This window comes from Somniosus microcephalus, chromosome 13 (genome assembly GCF_052327205.1).
Source record: "Somniosus microcephalus isolate GS21.2 chromosome 13, FLI_Smic_1.0, whole genome shotgun sequence".
In the NCBI taxonomy this organism is placed as follows: domain Eukaryota; kingdom Metazoa; phylum Chordata; class Chondrichthyes; order Squaliformes; family Somniosidae; genus Somniosus; species Somniosus microcephalus.
Window position 1 is genome coordinate 89361449 of NC_140999.1, and position 26920 is coordinate 89388368.

The window sequence follows — 26920 nt, forward strand, 5'->3', positions numbered from 1 at the left end:
TACTGGCAGTGAGGCTCTGCCCCTTTAAGACACTTTAAGTTCTGACTGTGATTTTTTTGCCTCCACAGTGTGTTTGCCCCCAGATCCAGTCACAAGTCCTGCAGCAGCCTCTATGGGAGCGTCTCCCAGTGCCTCACAGCTCGCCAGTGCCTCACAGGTCGTCAGTCCCCTGGCAATCTGCCTCTGTGTCCCGCCCGCAGTGTCAACCATCGCTTGGCTGAGCTTTCTGGCTATTTTAAATATCGTCAAAGGCCTGGCATGTTACTGCAGCATCTGGGTGAGATTATTCTCCTTGACTGCGTCTTGTATTCTAGCGATGGTGGGGAAGGGGCGGAATGTGCAATGTGATTGGTTTGGATAAACCGCGAAAACCCAGTAAACATCCCATGAAAGCCTCAAATCCCACAAAATCAAAATGGAGTTTGACTTCTTTAAAGACCATAAACCAATGGGCCTAATTCTAAAGGTGATATACAGTGATGTTGCAACCCTCGGTCGACCTGCCACACCCCTAACCAAGCTGCCGCACCCCCTGGTGAATCTGCCGCAAACCCTGGTCGATCTGCCGCAACCCCGGGTTGATCTGCCGCACCCCTGGTCGATCTGCCGCACCCCCTGGTCGATCTGCCGCACCCCCTGGTCGATCTGCCGCAACCCCTGGTCAATCTGCCACATCCGCTGGTCGATCTGCCTAACCTCATGGTTGATCTGCCGCACCCCCTGCTCGATCTGCCGCACCCCCTGATCGATCTGCCACACGCCTGGTTGATCTGCCACACCCCGGGTTGATCTGCCACACCCCTGGTTGATCTGCCACACCCCGGGTTGATCTGCGGCACCCCTCGTCGATCTGCCGCACCCCTCGTCGATCTGCTGCAACCCCTGGTCGATCTGCCGCATCCCCTGGTCGATCTGCCGCACCCCCTGGTCGATCTGCCACACCCCCTGGTCGAACTGCCGCACCCCTGGTCGATCTGCCGCAACCCCTGATCAATCTGCCGCATCCCCTGGCCGATCTGCCGCACCTCATGGCCGATCTGCCGCACCTCATGGCCGATCTGCCGCACCCCCTGCTGGGTCTGCCGCACCCCCTGATCGATCTGCCGCACCCCTGGTTGATCTGCCACACCCTGGGTTGATCTGCCGCACCCCCTGGTTGATCTGCCGCTCCCCTGGTTGATCTGCCGCACCCCATGGTCGATCTGCCGTAACCCCTGGTCAATCTGCCGCATCCCTGTGGGTTTACACACAGACACATCGTACAGGCTGGTACACACAGAATGCGGGATTACACACAGACACAGCGGACAGACTGGTACACACAGATTGTGGGATTACACCCAAACACAGCACACAGACTGGTACACACAGCGTGTGGGGTTACAGCCAGACACAGCGTACAGACTGGTACACGCTGAGTGTGGGACTACACACAGAAACAGAGTACAGACAGGTACACAGAGAGTGTGGGATTACACCCAGACAGAGTTCAGACTGGTACACACAGAGTGTGGGATTACACCAAGACACAGCATACAGACTGGTAAACACAGAGTGTGGGATTACACCAAGACACAGCAGACAGATTGGTACACAAAAATGTGGTTTTACACCCAGACACAGAATACAGACTGGTACACACAGAGCATGGGATTACACCAAGACACAGCATACAGAATGGTATACAAAAAGTGTGGTTTTACACCCAGACACAGCGTACAGACTGGTACACACAGAGTGCAGGATTTCACCCAGAAACAGAGTACAGACTGGTACACACAGAGTGTGGTTTTACACCCAGACACAGCATACAGACTGGTACACACAGAGTTTGGGATTATACCCAGACACAAAATACAGACTGGTTCACAGAGACTGTGGGTTTACACCCAGACATTGCGCACAGACTTGTACACAAAGAGTGTGGGATTACACCCAGACACAGAATATCGACTGGTACACATAGTGTGGGATTACAACTAGACATAGCGTACAGGCTGGTACACACAGTGTGTGGGATTACACCAAGACCCAGAATACAGACGGGTACACATAGTGTGGGAATACACTCAGACACAGATACAGGCTGGTGCACACAGTGTGTGGGATTACACCCAGACACAGTGTACAGACTGGTAAACAAAGAGCGTAGGATTACAAAAAGACACAGAATACAGACAGGTACACACATAGTGTGAGATTACACCCAGACACAGCGTACAGACTGGTACACACAGATTGTGGGATTACACCAAGTCACTGAATACAGACTTGTACACACAGAATATTGGATTACACCAATTCACAGTGTAGTGTCCGAGTATAAATAATACACGGACTGCAGGAGAACAATAATAACAGGTATTTACTGAACAGAGGGTAACTTAAGACTGAAATACAGAAGCCTGCTATGGCTTTATATACAGGGGTGGTCGCTGCCGGTACTGCAGTATAGAATCAGTTCTTCTCTTAAAGGTACATACACAACAATTCCTCCCCTTTTAGATAAACAGTACATAACATTCATTTAACAACTAAATAATAACTAATTACAATTACAATTTTCTCTGTACTGTATACATCAACTGAAATAATCATTTATAAGCTCAGTCTTTGAGGAGGCTTCCTGATCCTGACTGGATAGCGCCTTTCTCGAGTATCCTGTTCTTGCGGCGGAGTTGATTCTGGCTCATTGTCATTGGTTGGTTCGTCAGCTTCCAATACCACTGCTTCTGAGGTAGATGCAATCTGTACTTCGGGTTGATTACCAGGTGCACCTGCTCGTGGTATGGGTTTGGCTTGTTCCTGTGACTCTAGAATCTGGTCAGCATGGCGTCTCACGATGCTCTCTCCAACGTCCACTGTGTACATTAGTGGTCCCTGCTGTGTGCATATCGTTCCTGGCTGCCATTTTTCTGTTCGGTAGTCGCGGGCCAAGACTGGTTGCCCTATCTTGAAGCTCCTGGTTGGCTTCTCATTTATGTGCTGGAATTGCTTATCCTCAACATCTCGTCTTATGTTTGGTTTGAGCAAATCCAGGCGACATCTTAGCCTTTGGTTGAAGAACATTATGGCTGGAGCTTGGTTGGTGACTGCATGTGTCGCATTCCGGTAAGCAAACAAGAAATTATCCACCTTGTGTTGTAGTGGTATGTCATCATTATGCATTGCCTTTATGGCCTTTTTAAAGGTCTGAACAAACCTCTCAGCCAATCCATTTGTGGCTGGATGATATGGGGCAGATGTGTAATGCTTCACCCCCTTATTCCTCAGAAACCTCCGGAAATCCTCTGACACAAACTGTGGCCCATTGTCGGAGCAAATCAGTTCTGGCAAGCCATTCCTGGCGAAGATGGTCCGTAGGACTGCAATAGTTTTCTCCGTGGTGGTGGAGGAAATTTTGATGACCTCTGGCCATTTCGAATGGGCGTCCACAGCGATTAGGAACATTGAGTCCATAAATGGACCAGCAAAATCAATGTGTACCCGTTGCCATGGAGATGAGGGCCACTCCCATGGATGTAGCGGGGCCTGTGGTGGAGCGTTTTGGACCTTCTGGCATCCTGTGCATCTCTTGGTCATATCCTCGATTTCTTTATCGATTCCCGGCCACCACTCAAACGCCCTGGCTAGGCTCTTCATTTTTACCCCTCCCAGATGACCCTCATGAAGCTCATTGAGCACTGTATCTCTCAACTTGGGTGGAATTACCACTCGGGATCCACACATCAAGGTCCCCCGGCACACTGACAGCTGTTCTCTCCTTGGCGAGAATGCTGGCACAGTGAGTCGCCATGTGCTGGCCATCCCTTCACCGTCAAATCATAGGCCCGAGAGAGTGTCAGGTCATTTTGGGTTTCCTTCTCTATACTTGAGTTTGTAACAGGTAGACATTCGACTATGGTCGCATGGAATATCTCAACAGTGTCCACTGCAGGTGCTTCCTCTACCGTAGGCAACGGTAGGCGTGACAGCCCATCAGCATTTCCATGCTGTTTCATACCCTTGTACTCTATGTCGTACTGATGTGCCCCTAGAAAAAGTGACCATCTTTGCAGCCGTTGCACCGTCATCACCGGAACGCCCTTCTTTGGGTTAAAAATGGAGACCAGGGGCTGATGATCAGTCAGTAGGGTGAATTTCTGCCCATGCAGATAGTGATTGAACTTCTTCGCCCCCCACACCAGGCTGAGGGCCTCCCTGTCAATCTGGGCGTAGTTACGCTCGGCTGAGGTTAACGAGCGCGACCCAAATGCTATTGGCCTCTCTGAACCGTCAGGGAATTTGTGTGACAGCACCGCTCCGATGCCGTAGGGAGACGCATCACATGCTAACCGAATCGGTAGTGTTGGATTGTAGTGGGCCAATACTTCTTTTGAAGTGATTAGGCATTTACATTTCTGAAAGGCACGCTTACACTCATCACTCGATTTCCATGTTACACCAGTTTGCAGTAGGGCGTTCAGTGGGTGCAGAATTGTAGATACATTCGGCAAGAACTTATAACTTATGGTAGTAGTTCACCAACCCGAGGAACGACCTCAGTTGCAACACATTTTCCGGTGCTGGAGCCTTGACTACAGCCTCAATCTTGTCCGGCGACTTATGCAACCCTTCCTCATCAATCATGTGGCCATAATATGAGATTTGTCTCCTGAAGAACTCGCATTTGGGGTGGTTGGCTCGTAGCCCATATTCCTGTAATCTCGTAAGCACCTGCTCCAGGTTGGCAAGGTGTTCACTGTCATTTTCGCCCGTAACCAGGATGTCGTCCAAATAACACTGGGTCCCCGGGATCCCTTGCAGGACTTGTTCCATCGCCCTCTGCCAAATAGCCGGGGCTGATGCTACCCCGAATACCAGTCGATTGTACTGGTAAAGGCCTTTGTGAGTGTTTATCGTGAGGTATTTCCTAGGCGCTTCTTCCACCTCCATTTGTAGATACGCTTGGGCCAGATCAATCTTTGTAAAGAGTTTCCCTCCAGATAGTGAGGCGAAAATATCTTCTATCCGTGGAAGTGGATATTGTACTGTGTGCAGGACTGGGTTCACAGTTACCTTGAAGTCCCCACAGATGCGAACCTTCTTCGCATCCCCAGGCGTGCTGCTCAATGATTTCTTCATTACAGGAACGATGGGTGTGGCCCACTCGCCCCAGTCCATCTTGGACAGCACACCCGAATGCTCCAGACTCTCCAGCTCTGCTTCAACGGCTGGGCGGATCACGTAAGGTACTGGCCTGGCCTTAAAAAATTTTGGGCTTGCGTTATCTTCGATTTTTATCGTTGCCGTTACTCCTTTTAGAGTCCCAAGTCCTTGTTGGAACACCTCCTTCGTGTCAGTTAGAATTTTTGACAGTCGTCCAGGTGTGACGTCATCATCCTTTTTATCAGTCACAGTTAGCGCCTGAATGGAATGCCAATCCAATTGTATTTTTCGGATCCATTCACATCCCAATAATGGTGGTCCTCCATCTGGTAGCATATATAGATACAGTTTCTGTGTTTCCTTGCCGTTGTATTCAACTGGCACCCTTATTTTTCCTCTGGGGTAGACTTTTTGCCCCGTGTATGTCTTCAATACAATGGACGTGTCCTTCAAGGGTATGTGTGAGAATAGCTGCTCATAGTCTCGTCGATTCATGACAGTTAGGGCTGATCCTGTGTCCAATTCCATCTTTACTGGGGACCCTGCTATCATGAGGGTGACCCAAATGGTTCGGTGATCCTCCTTTGCGATCACGTTGTGTAACTTTAGACAACTTAGTCTCCTGCTCCCGGAGTCCTTATCACTCTCCTGATCTTCCGAAATACTGTCTGTCAATTTCTTTACTTTCTTGTACTTTTCCTTAGTAGTTCTTGTAGTGTTGGTTTTCTTTCCCGACCTGCAAACTCTTGCTATGTGTCCCATTTTCCCACATTGCCTGCATACTTTGTCCTTAAACCAGCAGTCCTTCTGATCATGCGTTGTTCTGCCGCAGCGATAGCACTTTTCTGCTCCATACACCATTTCGTTAGTGCTGTATTCTTGTGGTTTCTGTTGTATTTCTGCAGCTCCCCGTGCTGCTGCTTCGTAGGATACTGCCACGCTGAAAGCCTGTTCTAGCGTCAGGTCCTTTTCCAAAAGTAGTTGTTTCTGGGTTCCTTCACTCTGGAGCCCGCAGACAAACTTATCCCGTAAGGTGTCTGCCAGTCCTGCTCTGAACTGGCAGTGCTTTGATAACTTGCGTAGTTCCGTAAGATAGTCAGCATTGCTCTCATCTTTGTGCTGGTTTCTTTTATGGAACTTGAATCTTTCTGCTATCAGCAGCGGTGTAGGGTTTAGGTGTTCCTGTAAGGTATTAACAATCTCTTCAAAACTTTTCTCCATTGGTTTAGCTGGGGTAATTAAATTCTGCAATAGGCCGTACGTTCTCGCGCCAATCAAATTTAATAATACCGACGCCTTCTTTCCATCGGCCACCTCATTTGCCTTGCAGCACACTTCAATTCTTTCCACATACATGGTCCGGTCTTCTACCTCGTTGTCGAAAGCAGTGATACTGCCACTTTTTGGCATCTTGGGTGATTTAAAATGGCGCCTCCCGCGCTTTTTCTTCTTCACCAATGGATTAAAATGGCACCTCCTGCGCTTTTCCTTCTTCCCCAATGGAATAAAATGGCGCCTCCCGCGCTTTTCCTTCTTCCCCTTGCTGCCACGCTGCTCCTAGCGTTCTGCAGGGCAATGGCGGTGACCCGCGGCTTCGGCGCGTCTCACTTTTCCTTACCCTTGTTTTATTTTCGCTACGCTGCCCGGTTCTTGAGCACCGACCACGCCCTGTGCGCTCCACCCTCTCTCTCTCTCTCTTTTCCTCCCGACGACGCTGCACAGCCCCTTTGCAGAGCCGCTTGATCGAGCTCGAGCCCGCCGCAGTCCGGAAGGGTCAGCGCACTACCTGCTACCAGCACGATTTGCTGGAACACCTAGCCCAGCGCTCCACAGCCTCTCCTGCAACTCTCCGAACTCCGATGAATCCTTGGGCGGTTGCCCGCGCTCGACGCCCGTTGTTCTGACTTCGACCTCCAAGAAGCTTCTTCGCAGTGAAAGATCCCCGTGAGGTGATGCAGTACTGCAGGTGAGTTCGAACCTGTTCGTCGCCAATGTAGTGTCCGAGTATAACTAATACACGGACTGCAGGAGAACAATAATAACAGGTATTTACTGAACAGAGGGTAACTTAAGACTGAAATACAGAAGCCTGCTGTGGCTTTATATACAGGGGTGGTTGCTGCCGGTACTGCAGTATAGAATCAGTTCTTCTCTTAAAGGTACATACACAACACACAGAGTACAGTCTGGTGCATACAGAGTGTGGGATTGCACCCAGGCACAGATACAGACTGGTACACACAGAGTGTGGGATTACACACAGACACAGGATACAGACTGGTACACACAGGGTGTGGGATTACACACATACACAGCATACAGACTGGTACACCCAGAGTGTGGGATTAAACCCAGACAAAGCGTACAGATTGGTACACCCAGAGTGTGGGATTATAGCCAGTCGCATTGCACAGACTGGTACACACAGAGTGTGGGAATACACGCAGACACAGAGTGCAGACTGGTACACCCAGAGTGTGGGTTTACGTCCAGACACAGTGTACAGTTTGGTACACACAGAGTGTGGGATTACACCAAGACACACATTATAGTCTGGTGCACACAGAGTGTGGGATTACACTGAGAAACAGAGTACAGACTGGTACACAAAGTGTTTGAGATTACACCAAGTCACACTGTACAGACTGGTACGCAGAGCTTGCGGGATTTCACCCTGACACAGTTTACAGACTGGAACACACAGAGTTTGGGATTACAGCCAGACACAATGTACAGACTGGTACACACAGATTGTGGGTTTACAAAAAGACAAATCATTCTGACTGGTATGCACATAGTGTGGGATTACAACCAGACACAGAGTACAGACTGGTACACACAGTGTTTGGGATTACAGCCAGACACAGAGTACAGACTGGTACACACAGAGTGTAGGAAAACATCCAGTCAGAGTGTACAGGCTGGTACACTCAGAATGTGGGATTACACCCAGACACAAAGAACAGACTGGTACACCCAGAGTGCGGGATAATGCCCAGACAAAGCGTACAGATTGGCACACACAGAGTGTGGGATTACACAGTGACAGATTACTGACTGGTATACAGAGAGTGTGTGATTACACCAAGACACTGAGTACAGACTTGGACACACAGAGTGCAGGATTACACCCAGATTCAGAATACAGACTAGTACACACAGGTGTGGGATTACACCCAGACACATCGTTCAGACTGGTACACACAGAGTGTGGGATTACACTCAGATACAGATTACAGACTGGTACACAGAGAGTGTGGGATTACACCCAGACACAGCATACAGACTGGTACACTCAGATTGTGGGATTACACCTAGGCACAGAGTACAGACTTGTACGCCCAGAGTGTGGGTTTACACCCAGACACAGTGTACAGATTGGTACACACAGAGTGTGGGATAACACTGAGAAACAGAGTACAGGGTGGTACACACACTGTGTGGTATTACACCCAGACACAGATACAGAGTGGTACACACAGATTGTGGGTTTACACAAAGACAAATCATTGAGACTGGTATGCACATAGTGTGGGATTACAGCCAGACACAGAGTACAGACTGGTACACACAGAGTGTAGGAAAACATCCAGTCAGAGTGTACAGGCTGGTACAATCAGAATGTGGGATTACACCCAGACACAAAGAACAGACTGGTACACCCAGAGTGTGGGTTAACACCCAGGCACAGCGTACAGACTGGTACACACAGAGTGCGGGATTACACCCAGACACATAGTACAGACTGGTAAACAATGAGCGTATAATTACACCTAGACATAGCGTACAGACTGGACCAGACAGAGTGCGGGATTACACCCAGATACAGATTACAGACTGGTACACAGAGAGTGTGGGATTACATCCAGACCCAGCGCACAGACTGGTAGGCACAGAGTGTGGGATTACACACAGACACAGCGTACAGGTTGGTACACACAGAGTGCGGGATTACACCCAGTGACAGAGTACTGACTGGTACACAGAGAGTGTGTGATTACACCAAGACACTGAGTACAGACTGGTACACACAGATTGTGGGATTATGCCCAGAGAAAGCGTACAGACTTGGACACACAGAGTGTGGGATTACACCCAGAGTCAGAATACTGACTGGTATACAGAGAGTGTGGGATTACAGCCAGACACTGAGTACAGACTGGTACACACAGAGTGTGGGATTACACCCAGACTTAGCGTACAGACTGGTACACACAGAGTGCAGGGTTACTCCCAGACACACATTACAGTCTGGTACACACAGAGTTTGGGATTACACCGAGACACAGAGTACAGACTGGTGCACCCAGTGTGTGGGTTTACACCCAGACACAGCATACAGACTGGTACACGCAGAGTGCGGCATTACGCCCAGACACAGCCGACAGATTGGTACACACAGAGTGTGGGATTACTCCCAGACACACATTAAAGTCTGGTACACACAGAGTGTGGGATTACACCGAGAAGCAGGTTACAGACTGGTACACACAGAGTGTGGGAATACACCCAGACACAGCATACAGACTGGTAAACAGGGAGTGTGAGATTACTCCCAGACACAGCGCACAGACTAGTAGGCACAGAGTGTGGGATTACACACAGACACAGAATAAAGACTGGTACACACAGGGTGTGGGATTACACCCAGACACAGCATACAGACTGGTACACACAGAGTGTGGGATTACACACAGACACAGAATACAGACTGGTACACACAGAGTGCGGGATTACGCCCAGACACAGCGTACAGACTGGTACACACAAAGTGTGGTATTACACCCAGACACAGCATACAGACTGGTACACACAGCATTTGGGATTACAGCCAGACACAGTGTACAGACTGGTACACACAGATTGTGGGTTTACACAAAGACAAATCATTCTGACTGGTATGCACAGAGTTTGGGATTACAGTCAGACAGAGAGTACAGACTGGAACACACAGATTTGGGATTACAGCCAGACACAATGTACAGACTGGTACACACAGATTGTGGGTTTACACAAAGACAAATCATTCTGACTGGTATGCACATAGTGTGGGATTACAGCCAGACACAGCATACAGACTGGTACACACAGCGTTTGGGATTACAGCCAGACACAATGTACAGACTGGTACACAAAGTGTGTGGGTTTACACCCAGACACAGCATACAGACTGGTAAACAGGGAGTGTGAGTTTACTCCCAGACACAGCGCACCGACTGGTACACACAGAGTGTGGGATTACTCCCAGACACACATTAAAGTCTGGTACACACAGAGTGAGGGATTACACCGAGAAGCAGATTACAGACTGGAACACACAAAGTGCGGGATTACACACAAACACAGCATACAGATTGGTACACACAGAGTGTGGGATTACACACAGATACAGAATACAGACTGGTACACACAGGGTGTGGGATTACACCCAGACAAAGCTTACTGACTGGTACACACAGAGTGTGGGATTACACCCAGACACAGCATACAGACTGGTACACACAGAGTGCAGGATTACGCCCAGACACAGCGTACAGACTGGTACACAAAGAGTGTGGTATTACACCCAGACACAGCATACAGACTGGTACACAGAGCATTTGGGATTACAGCCAGACACAGAATACAGACTGGTACACACAGAGTGCAGGATTACGCCCAGACACAGCGTACAGACTGGTACACACAGATTGTGGGTTTACACAAAGACAAATCATTCTGACTGGTATGCACATAGTGTGGGATTTCAGCCAGACACAGTGTACAGACTGGAACACACAGCGTTTGGGATTACAGCCAGACACAGAATACAGACTGGTACACACAGAGTGTAGGAAAACATCCAGTCAGAGTGTACAGGCTGGTACAATCAGAATGTGGGATTACACCCAGACACAAAGAACAGACTGGTACACCCAGAGTGTGGGTTAACACCCAGGCACAGCATACAGACTGGTACACACAGAGTGCGGGATTATGCCCAGACAAAGCGTACAGACTGGTACACACAGAGTGCGGGATTACACCCAGTGACAGAGTACTGACTGGTACACACAGAGTGTGCGATTACACCAAGACACTGAGTACAGACTGGTACACACAGAGTGTGGGATTATGCCCAGAGAAAGTGTACAGACTGGTACACACAGTGTGTGGGATTACACCCAGAGTCAGAATACTGACTGGTATACAGAGAGTGTGGGATTACAGCCAGACACTGAGTACAGACTGGTACACACAGAGTGTGGGATTACACCCAGACTTAGCGTACAGACTGGTAGACACAGAGTGCAGGGTTACTCCCAGACACACATTACAGTCTGGTACACACAGAGTTTGGGATTACACCGAGACACAGAGTACAGACTGGTGCACCCAGTGTGTGGGTTTACACCCAGACACAGCATACAGACTGGTACACGCAGAGTGCGGCATTACGCCCAGACACAGCCGACAGATTGGTGCACACAGAGTGTGGGATTACTCCCAGACACACATTAAAGTCTGGTACACACAGAGTGTGGGATTACACCGAGAAGCAGGTTACAGACTGGTACACACAGAGTGCGGGATTACACCCAGGCACAGCATACAGATTGGTACACACAGAGTGTGAGATTACTCCCAGACACAGCGCACAGACTAGTAGGCACAGAGTGTGGGATTACACACAGACACAAAATACAGACTGGTACACACAGAGTGCGGGATTACGCCCAGACACAGCGTACAGACTGCTACATACAGTGTTTGGGATTACAGCCAGACACAGTGTACAGACTGGTACACACAGATTGTGGGTTTACACAAAGACAAATCATTCTGACTGGTATGCACAGAGTTTGGGATTACAGTCAGACAGAGAGTACAGACTGGAACACACAGATTTGGGATTACAGCCAGACACAATGTACAGACTGGTACACACAGATTGTGGGTTTAGACAAAGACAAATCATTCTGACTGGTATGCACATAGTGTGGGATTACAGCCAGACACAGCATACAGACTGGTACACACAGCGTTTGGGATTACACTCAGATACAGATTACAGACTGGTACACAGAGAGTGTGGGATTACACACAGACACAGCATACAGACTGGTACACTCAGATTGTGGGATTACACCTAGACACACAGTACAGACTTGTACACCCAGAGTGTGGGTTTACGCCCAGACACAGTGTGATAAAAATAATAACTTCCGGGAAGTTATGTCATCACTTCCTGTGAACTGTGAACTGTGAACTATGAACTGTGTACATACCTCACTTCCTGTCATGTGTCACTTCCTGTTGGACTGGTATAAATACTGGTCTGTTCAGTATTGTAAGAGGCTTCTACCAGAGGCATGGTAAAGACCTCTCTTGTATATAGTGTGTTTATAAGTTACTTAAAGCTTACTTTAAAGTTACTTGATGGTAAGCCTCCTTTTTCTTACATCAATTTAAGTAACTTAGTATTTACACTCACGAATACTAGACCTTCGGACAAACTCGGAATTAAGGATCCAGGGAACCACCCATCATGGAGAAAATCCTTAGACCTATTCGTCTGGACTTGGACCCGAATGCACCAGCAGCTGGCAGGGTATGGAAGCATTGGTACCGTACTTTTGAGAATTTTCTGGATGAATGTGAAGCGGATGCTCCTGCTAGATTGAAGATACTTATCAATTATGTGACCCCAAAAGTGTTCGAATATGTTGATGAATGGGATAATTACGATGAGGTGATTCGGGCACTTAAGAAACTGTATGCCAAGACCCCAAATGAGGTCTATGCTAGACATCTACTGGCCACAGCCCGACAAGGGCCAGGGGAATCAATTGACGAATTCCTGCAAGAACTTCGCAGGCTCAGCGTAGATTGTAACTTTCAGGCAGCCTCAGCTGAGCTGTACCGCCAAGAAATGATTCGTGATGCTTTCATCTGCGGGATTGCCTCTCCATTTATACGCCAGCGTCTACTAGAAAGGAAAACACTTGAGCTACAAAAAGCTTTTGACCTAGCTTGTTCACTGGATTTGGCAAAGAGAAATGCAGACCTCTATCAGCTGCCCAGATCTCGATCTGCTGCTGTAGCTGCAACCAGACAATTCAAGCGGTCTCAGGTGAACCCTATCATGGGGGAATCTAATTCTGATAATTCTGATGAAGAAGAGGAGGACGACCCCACTTTAGCAGCCTCTTGGCAATCTAGGAAGGAATGCTTCTTTTGTGGAGATGCTTTTCACCCTAGGAACACCTGCCCTGCTCGCAATGCAATCTGCAGTTATTGCGGGAAAAAAGGACACTTTGCTAAAGTTTGCCTATCAAGGGCCTCTACGAGGGCCAATCCAGCTAAGGCCTACTGAACTGCCCCAATTAGGGCCTATCAAGATGCTCCAGCTAGGACCTATCAAGCTTCCTCTCGAGCTCTCTCCCGAAGAAGCACACCGAGAGTTTTAGCCACTCTCTGTGCAACGACACCAATTACAGCTGCTTGCCCACAGAACCTGTCTCATGCTGCCACAAAAATTTCAATTAAAGGGCATACCTTAGATGCCTTAATTGACTCAGGAAGTACTGATAGTTTCATTAAGGAACAGATTGTTGCGAAATTGAAACTACATGTCTTCCCATCGGACCAGGCAATTGCGATGGCCCAGTCATCACTTAATACCAGAATCTCCGGCTTTTGTGTTGTTGATATGACACTTCATGGTCGTATGTATCCCTCCACCCGACTTTCGGTGCTCAAGGACTTATGTAGTGATCTCCTCTTAGGACTGGACTTCCAAAAACAGCATAAGAAACTCACCATTGTGTTTGGTGGATCCAAACCCGGACTTACTATTTCTAATATACCGTCTAAATTACCATTTTGTGCATTATCAGCAGCTTCACTTGATGAACCCTCATTATTTGCCAGTATTCCGCCTCAATGCCAACCGATAATAACGAAATCGCGGCGCTTTAATCAGGAAGACCAATCTTTTATTGCGGCTGAAATCTCTCGACTTCTAGCAGAGGATATCATTGAACCATGTTCGTCGCCCTGGCGGGCTCAAGTCGTCATTGTCAAGAACCCTCTAAAACCTCACAAACAGCGACTATGCATCGATTATTCGCAAACCATCAATCAATATACCGACTTGGACGCCTACCCATTGCCACGCATTGATGATATGGTTAATAAACTGGCCGAATACAAAGTGTTCTCAACTTACGATTTAAAAAGTGCCTATCATCAGGTACCCTTGAAGGTCTCAGATAAGCAGTACACAGCCTTTGAGGCTAATGGACGGCTGTACCAATTTCGTCGCCTCCCATTCGGGGTTACTAATGGAGTGGCTGTCTTTCAACGGGCAATGGATGGCCTGGTTAAGCAGGAAAACCTAAGGGACACTTTTCCCTATCTTGATAACATTACCATTGCAGGTCACGATCAACAGGAACACGACTCCAACCTCCAAAAATTTCGGGATGCCCTCCATCGCCGTAATTTGACCCTGAATGAATCCAAATCTGTTGAGTCGCAACCGACCATCAACATCCTTGGCTACTGCGTAGGCAATGGTATCATTAAGCCAGACCCAGAAAGACTTTGCCCGCTCCAAGAGCTCCCGTCACCTAAGAATCCGGCTTCTTTACGTCGGGCTCTCGGTCTGTTTGCACACTACGCTAAATGGATTCCTCATTTTTCGGACAAAATCCAACCCTTGCTGCATGCTAGATCATTTCCACTGGGAACAGCGGCTGTTGCAGCCTTTAACCTTCTCAAAAAACAGTTGGAGAAAGCGGCTCTTCACTCCATTGATGAGAATCTCCCTTTCGTGGTTGAATGTGATGCCTCGGAGGTGGCGATTTCGGCTACTCTGAATCAGGAAGGTCGTCCTGTAGCATTTATGTCCAGGACCTTACAAGGTGCCGAGCTACATTATCCTCCGGTTGAGAAAGAAGCCACAGCCATCATAGAGGCAGTACGGAAGTGGAACCATTTTCTAGCTCGCCAGCACTTTACATTGATCACGGACCAACGATCAGTCGCCTTCATGCTCGATAATCGAAAACGAACCAAAATTAAGAATAATAAAATACAACTTTGGAGGATGGAACTGGCCTCTTTTGGTTATACCATTCTCTATCGGCCTGGCAAGGAGAATGTGGCCCCGGACACCCTCACACGGGCATTCTGCTCCACTGTGTCATCCTCCACCCTCATGGATGTCCACAATGGTTTGTGCCATCCTGGCGTTACGCGCATGCTACATTTCGTACGATCACGGAATCTCCCATTTTCCACTGGAGATGTAAAGAAAATATGCTCAGAATGCCGGCTTTGTGCGGAATTAAAACCTCAGTTCTTCCGCCCCTCAGATGGTATACTCATACATGCAACCCAACCGATGCAACGACTTAGCATCGATTTTAAGGGCCCAGTGCCCTCTTCAACTCAGAACACATATTTGCTCGCCATGATCGACGAATATTCACGTTTTCCGTTTGCCTTCCCCTGCTCCAATATGCTGGCGTCCACCGTAATCTGCTGCCTTGAGCAGGTATTTTCTCTCTGTGGCATGCCGGCTTATATTCACTCAGATCGGGGTCCATCCTTTATGTCGAGGGAACTCAAGGACTACCTCTCAGAACGGGGAATTGCTACAAGCAAAACAACACCATACCATCCCATCGGAAATGGGCAGGTAGAGAGGTATAACGGTATCATCTGGAATTCCGTACGTCTCGCTTTAAGATCTCGGGGTCTACCAGACCAGCAATGGGAAACAGTGCTTCCGGATGCATTGCACTCTATACGGTCCCTGCTTTCTACAGCCACAAATACTACACCTCATGAGCGTTTCTTTGGATTCCAGCGTCGCTCATCTCATGGGACATCACTCCCGTCATGGCTAACTACTCCTGGACCTGTATTACTCCGAAGATACGTTCGGACGTCTAAAAATGACCCTCTTGTAGACGAGGTCGAACTAACCGATGCCAACCCCACCTATGCAAACATACGATATTCCGACGGCCGAGAATCTACCGTATCATTACGGGATCTGGCTCCCTGCCCACCAGGACCTAGTGGGACATCGGGTGATGGCATTTCACCAGGAAACTCTTGGGACCTATCGGGTACCCCTCTCCAGGATCCTGATCGGACACCAACTAGCTTGGTGCCGGTAGAACCCCGTGCTCAAGGTTGCGACCCTCCCAGTACCACGCATGAAAGTACTGGTCTGCCACAGACCAGCTCTGCACCTCCCTCTGAACAGAGGCAGTCTGACTTTGAACCTATTGGGGCTCGTACTCGAAGCCATGATCTCCCCGACCCTTCACAGGGCAATCCAGGCCACACGGACTCTGGCCAATGGCCAACCGCATGTAAGCGGACCAGCGATCCTCTACGACGGGAATCCAAACGGGTGCGACTCTTCCTTGTTCGGCGGCTGCGGACCAAAAGGTAGACCACAGCCTCCTAAACCTGCAGGAGGGAAGAATGTGATAAAAATAATAACTTCCGGGAAGTTATGTCATCACTTCCTGTGAACTGTGAACTGTGAACTATGAACTATGAACTGTGTACATACCTCACTTCCTGTCATGTGTCACTTCCTGTTGGACTGGTATAAATACTGGTCTGTTCAGTATTGTAAGAGGCTTCTACCAGAGGCATGGTAAAGACCTCTCTTGTATATAGTGTGTTTATAAGTTACTTAAAGCTTACTTTAAAGTTACTTGATGGTAAGCCTCCTTTTTCTTACATCACACAGCGTACAGATTGGTACACACAGAGTGTGGGATAACACTGAGAAACAGAGTACAGACTGGTACACACACTGTGTGGTATTACACCCAGACACAGATACAGACTGGTACACACAGATTGTGGGTTTACACAAAGACAAATCATTGAGACTGGTATGCACATAGTGTGGGATTACAGCCAGACAATGAGTACAGACTGGTACACACAGAGTTTAGGAAAACATCCAGTCAGAGTGTACAGGCTGGTACAATCAGAATGTGGGATTACACCCAAACACAAAGAACAGACTGGTACACCCAGAGTGTGGGTTAACACCCAGGCACAGCGTACAGACTGGTACACCCAAAGTTTGGGTTAACACCCAGGCACAGCGTACAGACTGGTACACACAGAGTGCGGGATTACACCCAGTGACAGAGTACTGACTGGTACACAATGAGTGTGTGATTACACCCAGACACATAGTACAGACTGGTAAACAATGAGCGTATAATTACACCTAGACATAGTGTACAGACTGGACCAGACAGAGTGCGGGATTACACCCAGATACAGATTACGGACTGGTACACAGAGAGTGTGGGATTACATCCAGACCCAGCGCACAGACTGGTAGGCACAGAGTGTGGGATTACACACAGACACAGCGTACAGATTGGTACACACAGAGTGTGGGATTACACCCAGTGACAGAGTACTGACTGGTACACAGAGAGTGTGGGATTACACCCAGACTTAGCGTACAGACTGGTACACACAGAGTGCAGGGTTACTCCCAGACACACATTACAGTCTGGTACACACAGAGTTTGGGATTACACCGAGACACAGAGTACAGACTGGTAGGCACAGAGTGTGGGATTACACACAGACACAGTGTACAGACTGGTACACACAGATTGTGGGTTTACGCAAAGACAAATCATTCTGACTGGTATGCACAGAGTTTGGGATTACAGTCAGACACAGCATATAGTCTGGTACACACAGCGTTTGGGATTACAGCCAGACACAGTGTACAGACTGGTACACACAGATTGTGGGCTTACACAAAGACAAATCATTCTGACTGGTATGCACATAGTGTGGGATTACAGCCAGACACAGCATACAGACTGGTACACACAGCGTTTGGGATTACTCCCAGACACTCATTAAAGTCTGGTACACACAGAGTGAGGGATTACACCGAGAAGCAGATTACAGACTGGTACACACAAAGTGCGGGATTACACACAGACACAGCATACAGATTGGTACACACAGAGTGCGGGATTACACACAGACACAGCATACAGATTGGTACACACAGAGTGTGGGATTACACCCAGTCAAAGCTTACTGACTGGTACACACAGCATTTGGGATTACAGCCAGACACAGAATACAGACTGGTACACACAGAGTGCAGGATTACGCCCAGACACAGCGTACAGACTGGTACACACAGATTGTGGTATTACACCCAGACACAGCATACAGACTGGTACACACAGCATTTGGGATTACAGCCAGACACAGAATACAGACTGGTACACACAGAGTGCAGGATTACACCCAGACACAGCATACAGACTGGTACACACAGATTGTGCGTTTACACAAAGACAAATCATTCTGACTGGTATGCACATAGTGTGGGATTACAGCCAGACACAGTGGACAGACTGGTACACACAGAGTGTAGGAAAACATCCAGGCAGAGTGTACAGGCTGGTACAATCAGAATGTGGGATTACACCCAGACACAAAGAACAGACTGGTACACCCAGAGTGTGGGTTAACACCCAGGCACAGCGTATAGACTGGTACACACAGAGTGCGGGATTATGCCCAGACAAAGTGTACAGATTGGTAAACACAGAGTGCGGGATCACACCCAGTGACAGAGTACTGACTGGTACACACAGAGTGTGCGATTACACCCAGACACTGAGTACAGACTGGTACACACAGAGTGCGGGATTACACCCAGTGACAGAGTACTGACTGGTACACACAGAGTGTGCGATTACACCCAGACACTGAGTACAGACTGGTACACACAGAGTGTGGGATTATGCCCAGAGAAAGCGTACAGACTTGGACACACAGAGTGTGGGATTACACCCAGAGTCAGAATACTGACTGGTATACAGAGAGTGTGGGATTACAGCCAGACACAGAATACAGACTGGTACACACAGAGTGTAGGAAAACATCCAGTCAGAGTGTACAGGCTGGTACAATCAGAATGTGGGATTACACCCAGACACAATGAACAGACTGGTACACCAAGAGTGTGGGTTAACACCCAGGCACAGCGTACAGACTGGTACACACAGAGTGCGGGATTATGCCCAGACAAAGCGTACAGATTGGTACACACAGAGTGATGGATTACACCCAGTGACAGAGTACTGACTGGTACACACAGAGTGTGCGATTACACCCAGACACATAGTACAGACTGGTAAACAATGAGCGTATAATTACACCTAGACATAGCGTACAGACTGGTCCAGACAGAGTGCGGGATTACACCCAGATACAGATTACAGACTGGTAACACAGAGAGTGTGGGATTACATCCAGACCCAGCGCACAGACTGGTCGGCAGAGAGTGTGGGATTACACACAGACACAGCGTACAGATTGGTACACACAGAGTGTGGGATTACACCCAGTGACAGAGTACTGACTGGTACACAGAGAGTGTGTGATTACACCAAGACACTGAGTACAGACTGGTACACACAGAGTATGGGATTATGCCCAGAGAAAGCGTACAGACTTGCACACACAGAGTGTGGGATTACACCCAGAGTCAGAATACTGACTGGTATACAGAGAGTGTGGGATTACAGCCAGACACTGAGTACAGACTGGTACACACAGAGTGTGGGATTACACCCAGACTTAGCGTACAGACTGGTACACACAGAGTGCAGGGTTACTCCCAGACACACATTACAGTCTGGTACACACAGAGTTTGGGATTACACCGAGACACAGAGTACAGACTGGTGCACCCAGTGTGTGGGTTTACACCCAGACACAGCATACAGACTGGTACACGCAGAGTGCGGCATTACGCCCAGACACAGCCGACAGATTGGTACACACAGAGTGTGGGATTACTCCCAGACACACATTAAAGTCTGGTACACACAGAGTGTGGGATTACACCGAGAAGCAGGTTACAGACTGGTACACACAGAGTGTGGGAATACACCCAGACACAGCATACAGACTGGTAAACAGGGAGTGTGAGATTACTCCCAGACACAGCGCACAGACTAGTAGGCACAGAGTGTGGGATTACACACAGACACAGAATACAGACTGGTACACACAGAGTGTGGGATTACACCCAGACTTAGCATACAGATTGGTACACACAGAGTGTGGGATTACTCCCAGACACACATTAAAGTCTGGTACACACAGAGTGTGGGATTACACCGAGAAGCAGGTTACAGACTGGTACACACAGAGTGTGGGAATACACCCAGACACAGCATACAGACTGGTAAACAGGGAGTGTGAGATTACTCCCAGACACAGCGCACAGACTAGTAGGCACAGAGTGTGGGATTACACACAGACACAGAATACAGACTGGTACACACAGGGTGTGGGATTACACCCAGACTTCGCATACAGACTGGTACACACAGAGTGCAGGGTTACTCCCAGACACACATTACAGTCTGGTACACACAGAGTTTGGGATTACACCGAGACACAGAGTACAGACTGGTGCACCCAGTGTGTAGGTTTACACCCAGACACAGCATACAGACTGGTACACACAGAGTGCGGCATTACACCCAGACACAGCCTACAGATTGGTACACACAGAATGTGGGATTACTCCCAGACACACATTAAAGTCTGGTACACACAGAGTGTGGGATTACACCGAGAAGCAGATTACAGACTGGTACACACAGAGTGCGGGAATACGCCCAGACACAGCATACAGATTGGTACACACAGAGTGTGGGAATACGCCCAGACACAGCATACAGACTGGTACACACAGGGTGTGGGATTACACCCAGTCACAGCTTACTGACTGGTACACACAGAGTGTGGGATTACACCCAGACACAGCTTACTGACTGGTACACACAGAGTGTGGGATTACGCCCAGACGCAGCATACAGACTGGTACACACAGAGTGTGGGTTTACACAAAGACAAATCATTGAGACTGGTATGCACAGAGTGTGGGATTACAGCCAGACACAGAGTACAGACTGGTACACACAGAGTGTAGGAAAACATCCAGGCAGAGTGTACAGGCTGGTACACTCAGAATGTGGGATTACACCCAGACACAAAGAACAGACTGGTACACCCAGAGTGTGGGTTAACACCCAGGCACTGCGTACAGACTGGTACACACAGAGTGCGGGATTATGCCCAGACAAAGCGTTCAGATTGGTACACACAGTGTGCGGGATTACACCCAGTGACAGAGTACTGACTGGTACACACAGAGCGTGAGATTACACCCAGACATAGCGTACATACTGGTACAGACTGTGTGCGCGATTACAACCAGACACAGCATACAGACTGGTAGGAAAAGAGTGTGGGATTACACCCAGTCAGATCGTACAGACTGGTACACTCAGGGTGTGGGATTGCAGCCAGAAACATTGTACAGACTGGCACACACAGAGGTTTGGATTACAACCAGTCAGAGCGTACAGACTGGTACACACAGATTTTGGGTTAACACCCAGGCACAGCGTACAGACTGGTACACACAGAGTGTGGGATTACACCCAGACACATCGTACAGACCGGTAGGCACAAAGTGTAGGATTACACACAGACACAGCGTACAGACTGGTACAACCAGAGTGTGGGTTAACACCCAGGCACAGCATACAGACTGGTACACACAGAGTGCGGGATTACGCCCGGACAAAGCATACAGATTGGTACACACAGAGTGCGGGATGACACGCAGTCACAGAGTACTGACTGGTACACAGAGAGTGTGGGATTACACCAAGACACTGAGTACAGACTTGGACACACAGTGGGCGGGATTACACCCAGATTCAGAATACAGACTAGTACACACAGAGTGCAGGATTGCACCCAGACACAGATACAGACTGCTACACACTGTGTGTGGGATTACACCCAGACACAGATTACAGACTGGTACACAGAGAGTGCGGGATTACACCCAGTCACAGAGTACTGACTGGTACACAGAGAGTGCGGGATTACACCCAGTCACAGAGTACTGACTGGTACAAAGATAGTGTGGGATTACACCAAGACACAGTACAGACTGGTACACACAGAGTGTGGGATTACACCCAGACACAGCGTACAGGCTGGTACACACAGTGTGTGGGATTACACCCACATAAAGAGTGCAGACTGGTACACACAGTATGCGGGATTGCGCCCAGACATAGCGTACAGACTGGTACAGACAGAGTGCGGGATTACACCCAGACACATATTACAGACTGGTACACACAATGTGTGAGATTACACTCAGAAACAGAATACAGACTGGTACACACAATGTGTGCGATTACACTCAGAAACAGAATACAGACTGGTGCACACAGTGTGTGGCATTACACTCAGAAACAGAGTACAAACTGGTACACACAGTGTGTGGGATAACGCACAGACACAGCGTACAGATTGGTACACACAGAGTGTCGGATTACGCTCAGAAAAATAGTGCAGACTGGTACACCCAGACAGAGCCTACAGACTGGTACACACAGAGTGTGGGTTTACACCCAGACACAGCGTACAGACTGGTACACACAGTTTGCGGGATTACGCCCAGACACCGCGTACAGATTGGTACACACAGAGAGTGGTATTACACCCAGACACAGATTACAGACTGGTACAAACAGTGTGTGAGATTACAACCAGACACAATTTACAGACTGGTACACACAGAGAGTGGGATTACACCCAGTCAGAGACTACAGACTGGTACACGCAGCGTGTGGGATTACACCCAGTCAGATCCTACAGACTGGTACACAAAGAGTGTGGGTTTACAACCAGACACAGCATACAGACTGGTACACACAGAGTGTAGGATTACACTCAGAAACAGAGTACAGACTGGTACACACAGAGTGTGGGATTACACTCAGAAACAGAGTACAGATTGGTAGACACAGAGTGTGGGTTTACACCCAGACACAGCATACAGACTGGTAAACAAAGATTGCGGGATTACGCCCAGACACCGCGTACAGATTGGTACACACAGAGTGCAGGATTACACCCAGATACATTGTACAGACTGGCACACACAGAGTGTGGTAGTACACCCAGACACAGCATACAGACTGGTACACACAGAGAGTGGGATTACACCCAGTCATAGCCTACAGACTGGTACACACAGAGTATGGGTTTACACCCAGACACAGCATACAGACTGGTACACAGAGAGTGCGGGATTACGCCCAGACACCGCGTACAGATTGGTACACACAGAGTGTGCGATCACGCTCAGAAAAAGAGTACAGACTGGTACACACAGAGAGTGGGATTACACCCAGTCAGAGCCTACAGACTGGTACAGACAGAGTATGGGTTTACACCCAGACATAAATTACAGACGGGTACACACAGAGTTTGGGATTAAACCCACATACAGAGTACAGACTGATACACAGGGTGTGGGATTTCGCTCAGAAAAAGAGTACAGACTGGTACACACAGAGAGTGGGATTACACCCAGTCAGAGCATACAGGCTGGTACACTCAGAGTGTGGGGATTACACCCAGAAACAGAGTACAGATTGGTAGACATTGTGTGTGGGTTTACACCCAGACACAGCATACAGACTGGTACACACAGAGTGTGGGATTACAGCCAGTCACAGAGTACAGACTGGTACACAAAGTGTGTGGGATTACACCCAGACATATTGTACAGACTGGTACACAGGAAGTGTGGGATTACACTCAGGAACAGAGTACAGATTGGTAGATACAGAGTGTGGGTTTACACCCAGACACAGCATACAGACTGGTAAACACAGAGGCCTAGAAATTCAGTTGGTTGCGCCAGCCGGTAGCGCCTTAGGAGGAGTAGATGTCGGGCGCTAGGCGGCTAGCGGCCGGGCGCAGCACGATCTGCGCCTCTCCCCAACTTCACTCACGATTTAGCGGCGGCGCAAAGTCTTTGCGCACGCTCAGCTGCGCGCGCAGATCCTGACGTCATTTCCTCGTGCAACGCCCTTTGTGCGCCCCAAACCGGAAATTCAGTCGCGACGCCCCATTGTGCGCCTGGCGCCCCTAGCGACTGGTAGAGTGGAACGGTGCTGAGTCGATGCGGGGCACGGGGGGCGCAAATTAAAGGGCACTCCTCCTGCACTATAAAAGGCTGCCATTTCGCAGCACTCCTTCTTGAGAGACGGATCTTTGCAGAGAGACCAAGGTAGAGAGCTTTCTGCTTTGGCTCAACACTCGGACAGGTACTTGTGGCTTCAGGCCACAGCTTTCCACTTGTCTTTGCCTTCATTGACATATCATTGTTTGCTAACATATTATGGGGGCTGCAATGGGTGCAAACGCTGGCTTTCTCCATTGCATCCAAAGGGCTCACAGACGCTGTGAGAGAGTGGCAGCCCTGGCCAGACGGAGAGGGGGCAACAGGCGTCGGGAAAGGAGGCCTTACCCACCCAGGGTATACCGCCAGCAGTTCTCCTATCTCAACATGTCTGAGGAGCAGTGTGTTCGGAGGCTGCGATTCAGAAGGGAGGTGGTCACAGAGATCTGCCACCTGCTTGGCGGTGATCTGCAGCCACAGCTGAGGAGCAGGACGTCTCTGTCGGTGGCAGTGAAGGTGACGGTGGCTCTCAACTTCTATGCCACCGGCTCCTTCCAATCCGCTACTGGGGACATTGCCAACATCTCCCAGTTCGCCGTGCATTGCTGCATCCGCCAGGTGACCAATGCCCTTTTCAAAAGGAGACGTCAGTTCATCTCCTTCTCCATGGCCCTTGCCAAGCAGCAACAGCGTGCAAGGGGCTTTGCAGCATTCGCGGGCTTCCCCATGGTGCAGGGCGCCATTGACTGCACGCATGTGGCTTTGCGGGCACCTCTGGAGAATTCCGAGGATTACCGCAACCGGAAGGGCTACCATTCGCTCAACGTCCAGCTGGTGTGTGACCACAGGCAGCTCATCCTAGCTGTCAATGCCCGCTTTCCAGGCAGCAGCCACGATGCCTTCATCCTGCGCCAGACTTCTGTGGCAGACATGTTCCAGGCCCAGCCTCACCCACGAGGATGGCTTATCGGGGACAAAGGCTATCCTTTGTGTACCTGGCTGATGACCCCGCTCCATGCGCCCAGCACCCCTGCTGAAGAGGGATACAACGATAGCCATCAAGCGACCAGGAACATCATAGAGCAAACAATCGGCGTCCTGAAGTAACGGTTCCGCTGTCTGGATCGTTCCGGTGGAGCCCTACAATATTCGCCAGAGCGAGTCTCCCATTTCGTGGTCGTTTGCTGCATGTTGCACAACCTGGCTATCCGCAGGACTCAGCCACTGCCACCAGAGATTGGAGGACCACCTGAGGAGGAGGAGGAGGAGGAGGAGGAGGAGGACCAGCACAGGAGGGAGGCAGAAAGTGCAAGGGCCGCCCGTCGCCGGCTTATTGAACGTCGGTTCTAGGCCCCCTCTCAGGGAATGGCTTGTGCCAATGTCAGCAGATGAATGTAGCAGCTCCACAAGCCCTCAGCCGAGCAGGGCAACCAGGACTTGACAAAAAAACCATGCACAGTGCAATTTAAGAACATTAATTTAGTGCAAACCTCTGCCCTTCCCACATTACAACCTCATGTGGAGAAGCCCCCTCCAAAAACACAAAACTAACAGTCTCGGCCTTACAAAAACTAAAAAAGACACCAGTCTCGGCCTTACAAAAACAAAGAAAGACACCAGTCTCGGCCTTACAAAAACAAAGAAAGACACCAGTCTCGGCCTTTCAACAACCACAAACCATTTGTGCAGACCTTCTGCTTTTTGTCCTGCGAGGGCAATGCCTTTTGCATCCTTGCCTGGCCCCTGCCCGCCCTGCAGCTCCTCCTCAATGGGAGCCCAGTGGCTGCAGCAAGGCTGGGGGAAGGCTGCTGAGGGTCAGATGGCGAGACGGCAGATGCCCTTGGGGGTCGGCCTGCACCAGCTCTGGCCCTCGAGGGGCCGGCTGCTGACTGCTGCAACTCTGCTTGGGCGGCAGCAGCCTGTCCAGCGGCTCGTGGCAGCTGCAATGGCAGAGTGGCAGTGTCGGCTGCAGGAATGGTGCCAACCTGACAGACCGCAGGTGCTCGCTGGTCGCCTGATACAGTGGCACTCGCACGGGCCAGCACTGCAGCATGCGCAGCAAACAGCTGAAGAACAGACTGCTGGGCTGCTGCTGCGCGGCGAGTGCCCTGGCGAGGCCTGGCTGATCCAGCGAGGGTGGCAGCAGTTAGTGCCCATGTGGCCCTGGTCTGTGTCCGCATTACAACAGCCAGTGAATGGACGGCACGACTGAGCACTTGGCTCGAAGCCGCCTGTGCTGCCGCGAAGTCCTGTAGACTCCTGGCCTGTGCTGCACTGAATTGATCCAGACTCCTGGCCTGTGCTGCTCCAAATTGCTGCACACTCCTTGACAAAGACTCAATGGAGTCAGGCATCCTTGCCACTGCAGCCATGAGCTCATTGTGCCTGCTCTCAGCCTGGACGGCCATTTCCTCCAGGAGCCGCACCTCCTCTGCGCTGACCGTCGCAGGACTGGAGGCCGCACTCACCCTCTGGGGAGAAGTCCGCCGAGCTTCCCCACCCCTCCCGCATTGCTGCAGGCCGCTGGGCCCCGGAGCTTCACTCTCCTCCGACCCTTCCCCCCAGCTCCCCTCCAGGGAAGACGTGTCCCCTTCATCGCCATGGGCTGGGGCGGCTGAGGGTGGCACTGATGGGCCGGCTTCCTCTTCCTCCTCCTCTAATTCGGAAGCGCTGACAGTGGCAGCT

General features: G+C 49.7%; 1 protein-coding gene across 1 annotated transcript in view; it reads left to right on the forward strand.

Moving 5' to 3' along the window:
* The window catches only part of LOC147108475 (uncharacterized), a 113345-nt gene that overhangs the window by 54220 nt on the left and 32205 nt on the right, over window positions 1-26920 (forward strand). The window contains exon 4 of the mRNA XM_086005120.1: window positions 69-277. Within this exon, the coding sequence (XP_085861246.1) occupies window positions 69-277 (209 nt within the window). The remainder of the gene's footprint in view (window positions 1-68; window positions 278-26920) is intronic.